At 41.3% G+C, this 18852-nt stretch overlaps 1 protein-coding gene across 1 annotated transcript; it reads right to left on the bottom strand.

Moving 5' to 3' along the window:
• LOC115454128 (putative U5 small nuclear ribonucleoprotein 200 kDa helicase) lies at positions 1–18152 on the bottom strand. The gene is given in 43 exon segments (XM_037443207.1): positions 1–217; positions 819–911; positions 1380–1487; positions 1645–1779; positions 2176–2352; positions 2577–2724; positions 2991–3123; positions 3647–3798; positions 4358–4518; positions 4775–4946; positions 5148–5329; positions 5578–5814; positions 5947–6086; positions 6319–6449; positions 6559–6659; positions 6753–6962; positions 7058–7238; positions 7496–7677; positions 7830–8054; positions 8196–8302; positions 8422–8599; positions 8833–9064; positions 9168–9303; positions 9412–9573; positions 9795–9972; positions 10545–10707; positions 10901–10998; positions 11461–11578; positions 11794–11900; positions 12194–12330; positions 12595–12739; positions 12970–13167; positions 13404–13478; positions 13480–13538; positions 13769–14000; positions 14250–14380; positions 14847–15096; positions 15323–15436; positions 15698–15825; positions 15922–16033; positions 16425–16623; positions 17593–17756; positions 17906–18152. Coding segments are annotated over 43 exon segments (6483 nt in total). The 5' UTR covers positions 17951–18152; the 3' UTR covers positions 1–70.
• Positions 18153–18852: the final 700 nt, after the last annotated feature.

Here is an 18852-nt window from a genome sequence, read left to right on the forward strand (position 1 = left end):
TGGTCCTTAAATCATATATTTGCCCTTATATTAACGTGGTACATTAGAAATATATTTGTATGGTGGTTGTTCAGTCGGAGTCGCTAGAGTCGGAGCGCGGCTCAGCGACGTCGGCGGTGAACTTGTACTCCTGGTCGGCGCCGAGGTACGCGTCCGACATGAAGTACAGCGTGTAGGAGTGGCGCCCCGCCGCGCCGCACACGAAGTCCAGGCGCACCTGATCCACAAACACATACTATTCAAACACTACTGCCGTTTTCAATAAATAACTCGATCACATTCAATCTATCGCAAAGATGGCCTAATTAGAACTAAGTTTTTTTTACCAAGGTTTTAAATGACTTATTTTGATTGGTTTATTATTTATTGGATCGTATCGAAGATCAAGATTGGGATTGTTTATTTAAACGGCCGTTAATGAATAACTTAGAGTACTTCGGAATAATGAAAACCATTCGAGATGTAAAATAATTATGGAAGGGGAGGGGGTCATGACAGTAACGGGTATAAAAATGAGTCTCACAATTTGATGTGTTCAACTGGCTACCAGGCTATGCTAGAGTTCAGTTGGGCTAACTATGCTAATTCATAGTCTATAAATCTTAGCTTAGTTTTGATATACACCTACTAAGATTGCACAAGTTATAATAAGTTTTCAAGATATCATCACATCACATTAGTTTGATCTCTAAAGTGGCCGACTGACCAAGGAATCTAATTAGAAAACATTACTGAAGTATATTTTGGGTAATTTATAAAATGAGGCACAGTCACCTTTACTAAGTCGGATATGAACTTGTGAAATAATCGTATCATACCTTGGCACTCCGCGCGAGCGATACTCTCTTGATAGACAGCAGCGTGTTTGTCTTCGGGTCTCCGATCACCACCCACCAACCCTCCTCGCGTTTCTGTAAATAATATTTCAACCTTGGTGAATACTATCATAATACAAGCTCAGAGACAATTAGTTTACATTTCAGATTGATTACTCTTACTAAGCCATGAGACTGTGAAATCTAGCATTAGCAAATCGCTTAAGAAAAATATCATGCAATAAAGATGCACGGCTTTCTACATTCAGTGACAAACGCACACCAACTTCGTAGTAGCCTTCCATCCATAACTACACCATTCATTCACGCATCCCGCTATATGAATAACAACTACTTTAAACCTGTTTCCACCAGTGCTAAGCTAAGATATGAAATCTTTATTAGGATATATCATACACATTCTCAGATGTACAGGTTAGCACATCGCTGGTTGTAAAGCAACCTTGTGTTGTAAACACTCAAATATTTATTCCTAGGAATAATTCCATCACCTAATTTTTATTCAATTCCATTTGCTAACGTAGATCTTTCACGAGTTCTTACCTGCGGGAAGAAAGGTGCAATAACCGGTCCCACAATGTCGTCCTCCCTCTCTAGCGACACTTCTACGACAATGGGCTTGCCTACGCGCAGGTGACGCTCGTTTTTAACCTGTAAACACATTTAATAAGTAAAATTTTGTCGTTAATTCGAAATAGGTGTGGAAAATATTAATACAGATTCAGCCAAGGCATGAGACTTTCAATTATAATATGTATTGACATTAGGTCTAGATTGCCGTCAACAGTAAATTTATTTACAATCATACCTCGTAAGTCAGTTCCACGTTAGGATACCGGTTGCAGAAGCGAGCCACGTCGGCCATCTCGTTGGGCGACAGCTGCAGTAGCTTGGCTCGCGCGTTGTCTTCTAGCTCCATTACATCAAACACCGTCTCTACATTCTGTACGAACAATTCCAAACAAAAAAAAATCATGTTATTGTGCATATCGCCATTGACAATCATATCTTGAGTAAAAGTTTCACATTCCCAATTTCGATATTTTGATAAATTATCGATGAAGAATCTGTAAGTTCGTCATTTTAGCTCTACGCCCCTGCGTGACCTTTCAGGCCTCAAACAGAATGCAGGCAAGAGTGCGTTAATTTTTAACGTATAAGATAATGCTTCATTAACACACCACTAAATATACGATTGAAGTTTACTCTAATAGATTACGGGCACGAGCGCTACAGAGACTGCGCGGCGCATTCACTACTAAATTATGGTGTACCCTCCGTGTAATTTCCAATATCGGTCATTGAATATGAAAAACTATAGCATATTATATTCACGTACCTTCTCAGCACACCTCTGCACAAGTTCAGGTGTGAAGTGCGGCAATTGTCGCAGGTACGAGTCCTTAGCCCACATGGCCTGCGTCACCATCTGCGCCAGCTCCATGGCGGCCACGGCCGGCGACAGCCACCCGCTGCTCGACACCACGTCCACACACGCTTGGATCAGCCTGATCGCCTGATACAATTGAAAATTCCAAAGCTTTATTTTTAACTTTGAAGAAAATTTTGGATTTCGTTGTATGCCTCTGGAATGAAGTCCGCCTTTATACTTATCTCTATATAAAATGTATAAATGAATGAATATAGGCATACCTAGGTATTTAAAACAAACTGACAGAAAATGTTCCCATTTCATAGTCAAATAAAAGAATTAGTGTAGTTCAGGAGCAGCAGCCGTACCTTGGTGAGCACGAGCGCGGTGTCGGCCTGCAGCTCGGCGGGCAGCTGCATGCGCGACAGGTGCGCCTGCAGCAGCACGTGCGCCTTCACGTGCGGCTCGTTGTACTTCACCGCGCCGCCCGACGTCGCCGCCGGCTTGTGCGCCACTCTGAACACGTACATCGTCTTACACCACGGGTTTTACAAACGCCCCCCGCTGTATGTGTCTGCCTAAATGTGTTAAACTCAAAAACTACCCAACGTATTAAGATGAAATTTGAGACAGTTGGAGACTCTGGGAAGAACATAGGCTCCCGGGAAAATATATATATAGCGTGACTTTTATAACGGAAAACTTTAGCCCGAAAAACTTTATAACGCGGGTGGAGCCGCGGACAAAAACTAGTATCCTAATATATTGTATGTAAAACTTACTTGGAAGCAAGTGCCTTGATGATATTCTCCTCCCTGTGCCTGATGCAGAGGTCAGAGTATTCTGCTGCCGAGGATATGATCTCCAGCAGGCCGCGAATCTTCGTCTTGTTGGTCAGTGATAAACTGAACAGTTCTGTATAAACAAACAATAGGAATTTAATTTAACATTTGTAGCTATTTTTATCAATACAAGGAATAAAATTATAAGTTTTTGGGACAGTAAATTATATATCATTGTAATGTCTAAAAATACCGACTCCTATAGAAACCGCCAAACTATTAACACTGCACTATAATGAAACTAACAATAGTCATATCCTGGTAGCGAGTCAAACACTGAACTGTGTCAAATGGTGAGACACCCTTTCTTACTCACAGCTGTCACACCTTAATTTGATCACACAACTCATTTGAAACAACTACATTAAAGTATAGTTTATAATCCCGATACCTTTAAGAAAATAAGTTTTAACTTAAACGGACGTAAGGTCATAGGATAGTCTGAGTCTCTTATAGATAGATTACAAGAAAGATAAATGTATATTTTCCTTGTATACAATATACAAATCCGTTAAACGGAACTTTGAGCGCAGACCTGAAATCTAGTTTGTTATGGGCACTATTACAAACGAATGCTATGTGAAATATATTCTTACCTATAGTGGTGTAGTTGATGTAGTAATACGACGCGATCATGCCGAGGTTGAGCGGCTGCACGTCCATCTCGTCCTCGATCGCGATGCACTTCGACTGCTCCAGGTCTGTGAGGGTCGTCTCCACCAGCTCGGACAGGTGGTCGGATAAGTGCCTGTAAACAATATGTAGCGATCCAGATATAATGTATATAATATACTTTGGTGGCATATATTAATAGATAAAACGGAATAGAGTCATAACATTTTAATGCTCTAAAAAGCATAAGCACAAAACAATATGCGATCACAATATAACGGACGGAACATCGATTCGCGCATTGCGTGGCTGCGGGCCGACTGGGGAGCCGCGTCTCGGGCGATAGCGGCGCGGGTTGCGGGGACTGCCGAGCGAGGGTTCGGGGGGTGTCGAGACCGTTCGGGAAAATGGAAAATTACTGTCCGAATAACATAAATGGCAAATTGTGACGTCACCGAGTGTCACCGGCCACAGCGGTCCGTGAGTGAGAAAGAGATAGCATAATAACCCCACCACTTCTGCTCACAACTGTATTTCAAATATGAACAACTTCTTTATTTTTTAAGTTATTTTGATGCAGATTTTAAAGAAACTGCTATGTTTAATACGGATATTACTTGATAACAAGGTATCTAAAAGCGAACTGAAGGACTGCATACTTTTTAAACTCTGTTAAAAAAATACGTGATACCAACCTGTGTGTGACTCCCTGCAGATTGTAATAGTTGGGGTTCTGCGTCAGCCTGCGGTACAGGAACGTCCACGTCAGGTAGTCGACAGCGTCCTGTTTATTCTCTATGGTTTTTGTCACTATCTCCGCGTTCATGTGGTCGTGTAGTCTGTGGTCCAGGTGACTCTGGGGGAGAAGTCTTTCTGTTGTATTTTCACAATATTTATTGTGTAAGTTATCACGAGTTTAAAGTAAAGTATAAATAGATAGAAAAAAGTTATAAAATATTGTATCTCAAGTTTGTCTCTAGAATATTAATAAATTATAAACATATAATTAACAATAAGACTGCAACTACTTTTGAAATCACAATCCCACTTGCAAAGAACATTGTCCCTATCTCTTTTTTTCCTATCAACGACATATCTTCCATCCCGCTCACCTCAAGCGGCAGACAGTCGTTGAGCAGCTTAGTGAAGAATGTCTTGTGATGCGCGGCGCACATGAGCACGGCGACGGAGTGGTCGTCCTCCAGCGGGCGGCACGCGCGGCCCAGCATCTGCAGCACTGTCGTGATCGGGTACTGCTCGTACGAGTGCAGCTTGCCGTTGTATCTACAGGGGGGTAAATATATGTTATTGCTAGTATAATGTTTTTTTGCGATTTAGTCAACAAAAACTTACGATTTATTCTCATTTTGTGCGACAATAAAATACCTAAATAAACTTTCTAAAAGTTTCGCGCGATACTAATATACTTAGCACGCAATGCTTAGTATCTTGTTCGGTTAAAGTATGTTCGTTGAATGTACGCACGTGCAGGTGTCGGCGACGATGACGGTGTGTAGATGCGCGGACAGCGCCCAGGCCAGCTCGTGCGACACCACGCACAGCTGCGCCGCGCCGCACTCCACCAGGTGCTGCACCACGCGCCGGTCGCCCGCCTCCACGCCCTCGTGCAGGTACGCCACGCCCGCGCCCAGCGTCTCCTTCAGCATCTAAACACAAACGACACCAATCAATTCTGCAATGTTTAAAGTTGCCTTTAGAAGAGAGAATTCTGAAAATTAGTTTTAAAGGCACAACACAACACGGCCGTAACTGAGGATTCGAAATGTGTGCAATGTATGTTTCTCATGCCTTACAAACACCTGACGTTTGAAGCATATTCTACGTGGTGCCTATAAAAACATATGATTGGGTTTTGTAATAAAATTATTAAGTGAAGAAAGTTGAATGTGTATACCTTGTCCTGTATCTTGTTGAGGAAGGGCTGCACGAGGTCTGCGCTGGCGTGCAGGAAGCGCGCGGGCCGTCCGTGGGCGGCGGCGAGCGCCAGCAGGTCGGCCGCCAGCAGCCGCGCCTGGCGCCGCGACGGCACGAACACCGCGCACGGCCGCGCGCCCGCGTACCGACACACCGCGTTGTAGATCGGCTTCGTCATCGCCGCCACGCGGGAACCCGCGTGCGATATGTTGAAGCCCTAAAAATATCACATCATCTATATAAAGATGACGATAGTCTTCTCTCTCCCCAACCTTACCTAGGAAGGTCAATCATAATCAAGAATCTCACATTACACAACTTTTAATACCTATACATGATGTATTAATACCTGTATGTGCAGCTCGAGCGGCAGCGGGCGCACGCTGGGATGGAAGTTGAAGGTGGCGTTGGCGTTGCAGCCGAGCCACTGCGCCACGTCGCGCGCGTCCGCCAGCGGCAGCGACAACGCCACTATGCGGATGGGACGCCCTGCACACAACATACCACACACATAATACACATAATACTTACTTTTAGAACACAATACAGGTGTGTAAATTACTTGTATATGTATATAATCATAAATGAAAGCTTGTTTGATCAGAGTGCAAACTGTTAACCAAGTTCAGCCCTTGATGGTAAAATTTTGCCGACGTTTGTGATACTTGACTTCTATCATTTACACTAAGTAATTTGGCATGTACGAAAAACGGTAGCGGACCTATCTGCGAGGCGATGTATCTCATCCGAGAGCAGACGACCTCTAGCACGGGCCCCTCCTCGCCGCCGAGCAGCTGCAGCGCGTCCACTATGAACAACGACACGCTCTGCACGCTCTTGCGCACCTTCCATCTGCACACATAAAATAATTATCAAACCATCTTTATTTTTCTATTTGTCTAATTAAAACACCTGTGTAGTGAACCAACTACCACTAACAGATATATAAATAAATACAAACCGTCTAGATAGTATGTCCCATTTATCTGCAGTGGTGATTATAATTTGCCCTTTGTTAAGTAGTTTGTGATCAGTAGCTGTTTCACCAGTCAGTTGTACCACCTGTGAGAAGAGAGTCCGATCAGTATTTTCACCAATATATGAAGTAATAAAAGATAACATTATAAGTATCTTATTTCGGTTGATAAGTTTTACCTTGAGATTGAACCGCGTGCCGAACTTGTGGTACCAGTCAGCGAAGACGATGTCTGCGAGCGCGTCCTTGGGCAGCAGATAGACGGCGCGCGCGGCGGCGCTGGTGTGCAGCAGCCGCAGCAGCGCCAGCTCCGCCACCACCGACTTGCCCGAGCCCGACGGCGCGCCCACGAACACGTTCTCGTCAGAGTTGTACACCGCGTTGAACACCTGCGCAGTACCACAAAACATACGTGAGACTCTGTCCGACTCTCGTCCGCCACCTCCGTCTTGGTAGTCAATTCCATATAGCCCCCAGATCTCACCTGAGTCTGCACTGGGTTGAACTGCGGGAAGGTATCGTTGTAGAGCTCCTCGTACTTGGGATTCCTGAGCGCGGAGATCGGCAGCGGCTGCAGGTCTAGCAACTCCGTCGGCGGCAGGTTCTTCTCCGGAAGGATTAGATGACGGAACGACACCGGCAGTTGGGTTTCCGCCGCTATCCACCTGGAATAAGAGTATTTCTTTTAATTCTGCAAGAATACATACAAGATTTTTTCAATAGGTCCTAAAATCCCATCACAATCCCATAAACCAAGTCCAGAATGATCCTATATGAAATCAAAACAAATTTTATATAAATAAAAAAATCTGATTCTATTTTTTTCATTCTCTTAATGCCACCTTGCATTGTTTCAATGTACGTTTGAAAGTGCTTTCTAACTGCAATTCTGCCTTAGCTAATGTTTTTCCACACTACTGACCTGTCAGAGACGACCCTGAGGAAATACTGCGGCGGCAGCGGCTCGAACACGGGCACGAACAGCTTCACCTGATGTTCATCCTTGCAGTATTTCTCCTTCAACAGGAAATACTCGTGGTGCAACACCACCTCCGAGTCCACATCCTCCACCAGGATCCAGAACGCTTCCGACTGACCGTGGATCTGTCAAACCAGGACAATCTTGTAATATCTAATAATATTCTGTGAACATCCGCGTGTTTAAAATTATTAGATTTTTTACTGTTATAATCTATAATAATAATAATGGACCAAATATATTGTCGATTACAGATCTTTTAATAAAATTCTCTTACCTTCTCATCCCAGTGGAAGTCGGGCGTAATGGTGAGCTCCACCCTGAGCGTGGACCTGGTGACGGGCTGTATGTGAGTGGCGAGCTCCAGCTTGGGGAACTGGTGCACATACTTATGAATCATTTTGCCGAGCTTCGGCGCACGCACCAGCTCGCCGATCTCGTTCGGACCAAGCTCGTACAACTTCTCCCATGGGAAGTTTTTCTTCTCTAACTTTTTTATTACCTGCAAATTTGTGGACCATTTTAAAGATGTATAAAAGGGATTTCACTCGTTATTACGTGTATATGTAGGCAAAAGTGGATTATAGAAAAGATCATAGCATCTGATTGAACAAGACAGTTAAAACACACTAGTCATTCTCACCTCTTCAGGCATCTTTCTGAATTGTCTGAGCGGTGACATCGACTGCCACATTCTTCTGTCCACCATTTTGCACAAAGCTAATGTTTTGTCCACTAATTGCGCCCAACCTGTAAAATGAAATTATTATAATGTTTATACATGTATAATCTGCATGTAAGCAAAATTGCTTACCATAAGCACGAAACTCAATTTTCCTAATTTTGCTCCCCACAAGCACAAAACTCACCTCTATGTAATACAATCTCAAATATCGCTCTAAGTAATCTGCAAGCGGACTGAGTGACGTACACCATGTCCGCCATGAGAGCAAATCCTTCCAGTTTCAACTGAGATATGTATGCTTGGAGCAACACGTTGATTTTCGCTGACGGCTCTTCGATGCTCTCTTTTATTGGTATGGGCACCTGTGAAGTAATAAAAATACATTATATTAAAAATTTATAGGATAACCTACTACCGAACCTTAGTCCCATACTGTTTGATAGAATTTAAAATTACTTGTGAAAGAAAATCTCATAATATATTCAGGAAAGTACTTTGTAACAAATGACCATCCATTATAAACAAAATATCAGAACCCAAATATTATTTGAACCAATTTTGGACACAAAACTTCATATAAAAAATCTCCACTGACCCTCTCCATAAGCTTATGAAGCTCCAATTTCTCTTCCTCCCTGACAGCGATGTGTTTGAACTCGGCGGAGAGTGAGAAAACTCTGAACAGCTCGATCTCTCCGAGCGTCGGCTTCAGCAGCTGGTTGTACGACTGCATCGTCTCGTACGTGCAGTAGAAGTGGGACGCGATGCGCCCAAGCTCCGTCGGTTGGAAGTGACCGGATTTCCTTTCGTATTTCACTAGACCAGCTCTAAAAAAAATATAGACAATTTATATAATATTGCCAAAGAAATATTTTAATAATTTTTATCAAGGCCAGCTTTATGTTGCTGTAAGAATATAAGGCCACTCACTTGTCCAACAGGCATGCAGCTGTGTGAATTAAATCAGCTCTATGCAGCTCCAATAAGTTATCTTCTTGTAATTTTTCTGGTGTGACGCCGTATAATGCCGGCTGACGTAACATTCGTATGTATAAGTAAGTGTAACCTGAGAAAAAAAAAACATTTAACATAAAGAAGTTAAATTGAGAAAATGGCTCACTAAGAGCAATTTGCGGACTGCAAGCATTATGCTCGCTACAAGCATTCAACTCACCGAGCCACGTGACGGCGTCGCGCACGCTCTGCACCGACCCGAGCACGATCTCAGCGTTCAACATGTCCGGCAACTTGCTAATCATCTGCGACTCTATAGGCAACTGCTGGTTCAGCAACGAGAGATAGTACTGAAGCTCCGAGTGATTTGTTATTAAAATACCTGAAACAAAAAGCTCTTACTACAGTGTATGTTTTCCTAAACAGAACAATAATGAAATCGTTATAAATGAGAAACTCATAAAGTTCCAAAAAGCAAATTAATATTTACCGATCCATGTGTTATGAAAACAGCAAATTGATTAAGGAACATATACGTAAAAATACACAATCGTCCTTAACATCCTAACTTTTGACCAAATTAACGAAATCAAGATGACGGACCCTCTCCCTTGGTGTCGTACTGCGGTCGGCCGGCTCTGCCCAGCATCTGCAGCACGTCGAGGGCTCCGAGCTCGGCCCAGCGGCCCTTCTCCGGCGAGTACACCTGCGTGCCCTTCACGATTACCGTGTGCGCCGGCAGGTTCACACCCCACGCCAGCGTCGCCGTTGACACCAGCACCTAGTGGAGAACAACTTTTTTATTATCTACTAGCTTTTGCCCGCGGCTCCGCCCGAGTTATAAAGTTTTTCGGGCTAAAGTTTTCCGTTATAAAAGTCACGCTATATATTTTTCCGGGAGCCTGTGTTCTTCCCAGGGTCTCAAACTGTCTCCATACAAAATTTCATCTTAATATGTTGCGTAGTTTTTGAGTTTAACACGTTCAGGCAGACAGTTGCAGTGGGGGACTTTGTTTTATAATATATTTTTGTAGAACTTTTTAAGAGGAACAATCCCGTCATACATCATTGTTGCATAACTTTAACCGTTTACGCAGCGTACGCAACGGAAGCTCTTAAAACGAATAAATTTTCCCCGTTTTTGCAACATGTTTCATTACTGCTTTGATCCTATTGGTCATAGCGTGATGTTAGCCTATATCACTCCAGGAACAAAGGACTATCCATCACAAAAATATTTTTTCAGTTCGAACCGATAGTTCCTGAGATTAGCCATTACTGCTCCGCTCCTATTGGGTATAGCGTGATGATGTATAGCCTATAGCACTCCACGATTACCATTACATCACGTACCTGTATGTGCCTATCAGCGAACAGATCCTCAACGAGCGTCCTGTCGACCCTGCTCATGCCGGCGTGATGGATCGCGAACCCGTACGGCAGCAGCTCTCGCAGCTCCGGGTTCTTCACCTGCTCCGCCTCAGTACGGAGCACCTCCATGCTCGCAGAGCCTTCTCTATTAAACCAAGATAACAACTTTCTAGATGTTTGTAATTCTAAGTTTGCAATAGAAATGTATAGTTTTTTTTTTTATACAGCAGTTATACAATACACCTGTTGGGTGTAAAATATAATCCAAATATACGAAAAATGGGCGTTCTGACCACTAGAACGAGCCTCTACAACGTATTATTGCACATGGTCTTTACCTGAGGAACTGTCCGAGCGTATCCTTCTCCAAGCACATGTCTCGGATGGCGCGCGCGGTCTTGCCGGTCTCCTTGCGCGAGTGCACGAACACTAGGATCTGCAACAAACGCACATTTGACAAATCCTCCTCTGATTAATGTCGTGAGCGGCGAAAATCATAACACTAGAATACATAGCAGAGATTAGAAAATATTTTATCCCAATGTAGTTATGTTTTTAATAAAATAATGGACATACCACCATCACACACCATCACCATCTCTCGATGGTTGCGAAGAATATTCTATGTCCTAGCAATGTGGCAAATGACACGACACGAATCCGTGTCGTTTTATTGGAATTGTGTTAAAAGACTAACAAATAATTGACGCATTGGTAAACATTAAAATTAAACTTCATAGACTTGCGAGTCGCGTTATTTTGGGACATTATAAAGGGGCAGGTCATCTTACTTCACATCGACAACAAGCTCCATAACAAATTGTTTTTAATTAATTAGTAGACAAATACATCAAATCTGATACAGAAATAACTTCAAATCTTTTAGTTAACAATATACCTGATTCCTTCCAGCATGCTCCATGGTCTTTTCATAGACAATATCGTTCATCACTTGGAACCGCTTGAGCGCCTTCTTCTCCGTGACACCTATATACTGCTGTTCCAGTGCCACAGGCCTAATAACAATGACTAGAGTTAGACATGTCACAACCGGACATAATAATTCGAGAACTAGGAATTGAAAAATATATTTCATCATACAATCTCAATAAATGCATTCCAGACTTCTTATATCCCGATAGTGCGCTTCTGTGGCATTTTAATTCCAAGACAATATTTTTACGCTGGCGGAACTGTGAGCAACAGCAAAACTGATTATGATAAAAAGTACCTGAATGAGTTGTCGAAATAGAACAGCCCGTGCTCCGGCCTGACGCGCAGGAACGCCGCGACGTCCGTGTAGTTGGGCAGCGTCGCCGACAAACCCACCAGGCGCACCTGTGCACAAATAACATAAAGTAAGTACATATAACAGGTACGCCAATAGTTGTGAACGCGTCGGTTTAAATTGTACGTAAATGTATGATTAATAGAATAAAAACTCAATATTTAGAAAACAAAGTTTTATAAATGTGATTACGTTTTTCAACAGTCACCAAAACAAAGTTAATTTGGCACAACAGAAAAAAAACGTGGCGACCATGAATTGACTTGTCAGTAATGGGTAGGGATATTGGTTTCGACCCTGCGTATATTAGTTCCATGCATGTTGTGAGTAGCACGTGTCGTACCTCCTCCTGCGTCTGCTCGACGGTGCGCAGCGTGCGCGCCACGAGCGCCTCGAGCACGGGCCCGCGCTCGTCGTGCAGCAGGTGCACCTCGTCGATGATGATCAGCCGCACCAGGTTCGTGAACGAGCGCTCGCCACCTGCCACACGAGGGACGTGTCATCGCACAGTATGGGAGATGATCTCATCATGTAAGAAATATTTAGTGGACATTTTTTTTTACATTGTATAAACATGTAAGTGTTCACTGGTTAACATTTATTATAGAATTTTTAACGTAATCCGAGAAAACAAACCCGGATGAAACCCTTCACAACGGTAACCTTTTCGGTCCCTCGACTAAAAGAGAATTTAATAATCCAATTAAAAATCATGGTATATATCACATAATAAAATTTTATTACCTTTCCTAGTAATGATGTCCCACTTCTCCGGCGTGCAGACGATCAGCTGCGTCGCCTCGATCTGTTCTCTCGTCAGCTGGTGATCACCAGTCAATTCGGACACTTTCATGTTATATGCGGCGAGACGCTTGCTGAAGTTGCCCACCTGTAGACATTAAAGGTAAAAATGTTCCGCCCGTTTTCTTTCACAATTAAAGCAACGGAATCAACACGGCGTCCAATCATCCCGCTTATCGTTTCAATCCTTCTTAGTCTAGTTGCTTCTTTAACAGCATAAGTTGAAAAAAGTAAGTACAGATAAAATAATTTCTAGCTACAGTTGTCAATTAATTTACACTCAAATATCGGATAGGATGCGCATCCTCACGGCCTCACCATTTCCTGCACGAGCGACCTCATGGGCGCGACGTAGACGATCTTGAAGTCCTGCACGTTGACGGAGCCGTCGTCGTTGACGTGCTTGCCGATCTCGCGCAGGGCGCACAGCAGCGCCACGTTGGTCTTGCCGGCGCCGGTCGGCGCGCACACTAACAGGTTCTCGTTCGACTCCAGCGCCGCTTTGCAGATACGACTCTGTCAAGTAACATCAATTTCTTTTTTCCCTTCTAAACGACTAATTGGTATGTAAGTGGAGATTTACTGATAAGCTTCTCTTTATGGTTTTATTAAATGCAATACGCTGCGAATGAAAAAGAGCTTAGTTTATCTAAAGTTGTAGTTTCATCGTTAAATATCATAAAACTGCGCAGCATTGTCGGTTACGACTTATTGAAATAGCAAAGGCGGATGGGGCGTAGACAACATCGTACCTGTATCCTATTTAAATGTTTGAAAGATTCAAACGCAGGTTGTACGTATTTCGGTAACTTATCGATGGCGACCAGAGTTTTCCCCTTCATCAAAAGGTTTTGCCTTCAGGGCTGGAACATGAACTTCTTCGTATCCTGCAATAATTTAATCGCATTAAACATTTTGCTTAAATATTAGTAATTGTATAAACATTATTACAATATATAATAGGTATATAATAGGTAATGGCGTGTTACTAAGCTTGTAACTCCATGCAAACGAAACATACGATGCAACATTAGCTACTTGCAATATTGAAACAAAATAAATCACATAATAAAATATTTGTTAATCAATAACTGAAGAATGCATAATAGTTAGTGACCTTTCCTCTGCTTCCTGAAGGAGCCGGGCGGCAGCTGGCAGCGCTTGTTGGCCATGAAGTGCGAGCCGGCCGCGAACACCAGGTCCTCGAGCTGCACCACGCGGCGCGCACCGGCCACCTGCCCGCCCGCCGCGCCCGCCGCCCCCGCCGCCCCCGCCGCGCCCGATGCGCCCGCGCCGCCCTCTGACTCCGACTTATGACGCTTGCGTGGCGCCTCCGACTGTTGCGCCGTCTAGTACACGTCATTATTTATCAACATTCACAAAAAAAATATATATTTAAATGAAATAATATAAAACTATTAATCTCAACTATACGTAAAAAAGTGATTAGTTAGAATGTTATATTGTTAAAATTTCCCTCTAAACGCAACAAAACCTCGTACGAACATTATATCACTGCTAGAATGAAAATTTTAAGTACATATTTATTTTTATTCATGCAATAATTGAATGTTTTAAAATCCTTTAAAGTATCTTACCTCGTCTTCTCCCTTCCCTGTCTCCAGTTGTGCCAATATCTTTTGGAGATGAGGTTGCTTCGACATCTCCTCTCTGATGGAAGCTCTCTCGTTCTCCGACTGAGATGAAGCCAACTTTGTGCAGTACAAAACTGTGGAAAAACAAATATTTGATACTCAAATACACTTATATTAAAAAAATATATATATTTATTTAAGGTATGGAAGACTTACAGCTATAGAAACCTAAATAACACTAAACAACTTGACTGAAAGCCATAACAAGACTTCACTTATAGTTATCATTATAGCTAAAAATGAGCAGACAAGTACTGTAGCTAATAAGACAATTACAATACCGTTTGAATATTATTGTAAGTAATACTAAGAAGAAAAATAATATAAAAGGCATAATAATACTTTCAAAACATTTACGAGAACAGAGCACCTATTTGTCCTGTTTAAAAAAGTTAAGGCTTAAGCACCTTCTTGCCGAGGACACACTAGTTGTGAATGGATCAAAACCTTTAGTGAAAAGAATCTATAGTTAAAATAATCTTAGAAACAGATTCGCGATAAAATATTTAAATAATAAAACGCAATACAACGATGACTCACTCATGTATCTGTACTTGTTGAGCACCTTGACGAACTCGAAGCAGTCGTAGCCGAGCAGCAGCACGAGCCGGTTCTCGAGGTCGCGGTCGTCGGCGGCGTCGGCGAGCGCGCGCATCACGTCCACGCTCTTGGCCTGCGACACCATCGCGTCCGCGAAGTAGCGCGACAGCCGCCGCTGCAGCCAGTACGCGTCGATGTCCATCGGGTGGATCTGCAGGTCGCGCCGCTTCTGGCTCTGCTCCTCTGACAACTGCAACGACATTACTTATTTAACGATACATAAAAATATACCAGTCGACTTATTTTAGATATTTCTAGTATAACCAAGCATTGGCTTTATATTAAAGTTTAAAATACTTTTAATACGTAGTAAAATAAAAAAAATATTGACAATTTGGTTTGTAACAACACGTCGTTGTTATAAATTAAAACTATACATTAACAACCACTGATATAAAATAAAACATTATAATTACATTGGCGTGTATCGCGTTCTTCCTGCCCTCGCCGTCGCTGTCTTCCTCGCCGCTGCTGGCCTTGTCCGGCTCATTGTCTGTACCCTCACCGTCTTCCTTATCTTCCTCACGGACCTACAAATATATTCATAAGCAATATTTATCGTATTAAACCTAGAAAAGTGTATGTAAATATGTAGTGAATTTCTTTTATAAACTTTATGATCCGCAGAACTTTCAAGTAAGTGATAATTTACAATAAGAAAATATTTATAGATGATCTTATTCATACTAAAACCATCAAAAACTATGCTGGGACCTCTGAGTTATTATTAGTTTAGATGTGAATGATTTATTAGTTATAACAATTTTATCTATAAAGTAGATTCTCCTCACCTCTCCATATGCATCCTCATCATCCTCCTCCGAAGATTCTTCAAACTGTACATTGATACCGTATGTTTCGTCTATTTCTGTGTTACTCTCACTAGCTGTGTTTATACTGAAGTCTGTAATCTTCTTGCCTGAGGATGAAAATAGCGTCAATCATTTCTCACTTAATATTTTTTGATATGTAAACTAATCACATTAAATATAATTTTGTAAAGAAAAGTAATTACCTAGATTAACTAATAGAGCAAATCTCTCATCAGGCATGGCTCCAAGAAGTGCTTCTATTTCTTTCTTCTTTTCAGGATCTTTCAATTTGTCATTTTTGAGAACTATCAGTACCTAAAAAAAGGCTAGGCTATCACTTACGGCCAATATACGAAATATTTTTTAATTATGAGTAAATGCATATTAGAATACCAGAGGCCCAAAATGACATTTTCCGAAATGGAACCCATCATAACATATAGGTGCTAGAAATATGCATTAATGTAGTCTGCAAATCGTTCAAATGATGAATAGATTTTCTATATGATAATTTTATATACAATAAGTTACAAAAAGGGAAGCTGACACAACATATGAGTTCTAATAACGTGCAAATATGTGGTGTGTAAAACATTGTAATAGTAAATAGGGTTTTCACATAAATTATGAAAGGGAAGGCAGCTGGAATCGGGTTATATGTACTCTTAGCCACTGATGTAAAATCTAAAAGGAACCAAACATGTACCTCATCGCATGCTCCGCACAATATGTCCCTGGGCTGATCTCCGAGGGCACTCTGCATGAAAGCCAGCAGCAGCTCGTAAGCGTGACGCGTGTGTTGCGCTCGCGGCCGGTACAGCACGCCGGGCGCCTCGTCCGCCCACATGGCGCGCCCGGTCTTTGACTTCGACAGCTCGTACGAGGCTTCATCACGTTTCTGACGTCTAAAAGTTTAGAAATAAATCAGTTAATTTTTATATGTATATCTCATATTATCGTTTTCTTAATACATTTCCTAATATTGTGCAACTAAAACTAGTTGAAACTGAAAACATAACCGAATTTGGGTTACACAATTATTCCAACCCTTTAAAACCTGTTGAATATACACAGGATGATCCCCGAATGCGGTCAGTTACATGGGCCTATAAATAAAATATATCCTACCACCAGCAATGATTACCTCAATGTTAAGATACAAGTAAATTTATGTCCTGTTTATACCAGAAGAAAATAAAATACAGTTGCACAACAATACCTATTTTGTAATTATTAGAACATAACTACTTATGCCTATTAACTTCAGTGTACCATTAGAGAAGTTCATAAAAAAATGAATAATATTAAATTTAAAAAAATTGCACAACATTACGGCTGGTCCTAGCCGAAATCTCAGAATTTAATTCTATCCCCAAATATTTCTTGATTTATTTACATGCACAGAAACTATGCAATACTGTAGCACTTTATGGCAAAATATTTTGTTTTTATGATCTGAAAAATAACTTAATGAAAACTATGTTGTAAACTTCATTTAATACACTTATAAATTTTGACAGATGTTTATGCCCATGTTACGGTGCTGTAACCTTCTTTTTCTCAATATAAAAAGAACAGGGAATGTAAAAATTTACAATATATAAAAGTATTTGTTGATAATTAATAGTTTTATTAATCACTAAGCATTTGCACTTTGTAGCACCACTCTCATGGAAAACCTAGCCCAGAATTAAAGTACAACTGTAATTTTTTAGGGTATCAAGTACCTAGCTTTCATTTTATTATCAGGCAGAATGTATGTGTATGGTAATTTACATAAAATCCTCCAGTAGTTTCTAAGTTTTCTCCTAACATAGTGATATCCAAACATCTTTTAAAACTTTTGCAATGCATTTAAAGGATAAATTACTCACTTTGCCTTTCTTTCCTCAGCCTTGTCAGGTTTTGTCCTTTGTGCTCTGTCTCCCATTCGAGTACCTCCCAATTTCCCAGACAGGGACAAAACTTCCCCGGTAGCCTCATCTCGACCTCTCCTCTCAATCAATCTCACATCAGCTTGGAGTACAAGGTTTGAATTCTGAAACCAAAATGTTATAGCTATCAGGGATAAATCAAGTACATATACTCTCTAAGATATTTTATTAATTTAACATTTTATTGGTAGATTTATTGTCGCACTTGACTGAAATGTGATTAGGTATTAGGTAAATAATGCAAAATTCTCACCGCCTTGTACTCGTACTGCAACTGTCTCGCAGCCGCATCCGCCATGATGACAATTTATTAATGATTACACACAATTTTTTAACATTGGTTATGACCAATTTATTATAATACTTAATTATAACATCAATTGGATCTTCTTAAAAATGCACACAATAACACCAATAAAAAATTAAGGAGGTTATGCCGCCATGTTTTGGTATATAGCAAAAACAAACCTACATTTTTAATTTCACACAGTAGATATTGACCTTTTTGCCACAGAAGAACTAACCAAAAAAAACGTAATCGGTAGGTTGACGGCATTGGCATTATAGTTATCGCCATTCTATAAACAAAATGTTTTATTGATTTTATTGTTTACCAATTTATTTACAGTTTCTTATATTATTTTTGATACCTAATAAACTTTTACGCGGCTACCTACCAACGCACATACGCATACACACTTATATATTATTTTTAAAGAAGTAGGCACAGACGCAACTAATCCACCCACTTTTCATCGTTATGCATTCCGTCCCATGATGTGATCAAACCTGTCGCCATACAAACACAAAGTTTAGACTCCGGACTGATATTGAGCGGACAAACCCAATGTCACTTTGCCCGAATCGGAATTCTAATCCTAGGTCTCTGAGCGGTAGGAAATTTACCGCGGACGGACAAAAAAAATATAGGCCAGAAAAACACGACAGTGTAATTGCAATACACATGGTGTAAAATTGGTGCACCTATGCCGCCTTTGTCTACCCATTAGGGTATAATAAATTGTCATATTAATACTGCGCAATTAATGATTAGGCGGTGCTGGCTCATTCCCCTGGGTAAAAAAGTTTTTCCAGGACAAAAGTATCCTTTGTTAATGTTCAAGTGTGGTTTAGTCGTATATTTCCGTAGTATTGTAATCTCAGATTGTAATGCCCTTTGGTCGTGTAAGCAAGCGTTAC

Source organism: Manduca sexta, chromosome 26 (assembly GCF_014839805.1).
Source record: "Manduca sexta isolate Smith_Timp_Sample1 chromosome 26, JHU_Msex_v1.0, whole genome shotgun sequence".
NCBI classification, from domain to species: Eukaryota; Metazoa; Arthropoda; class Insecta; order Lepidoptera; family Sphingidae; genus Manduca; species Manduca sexta.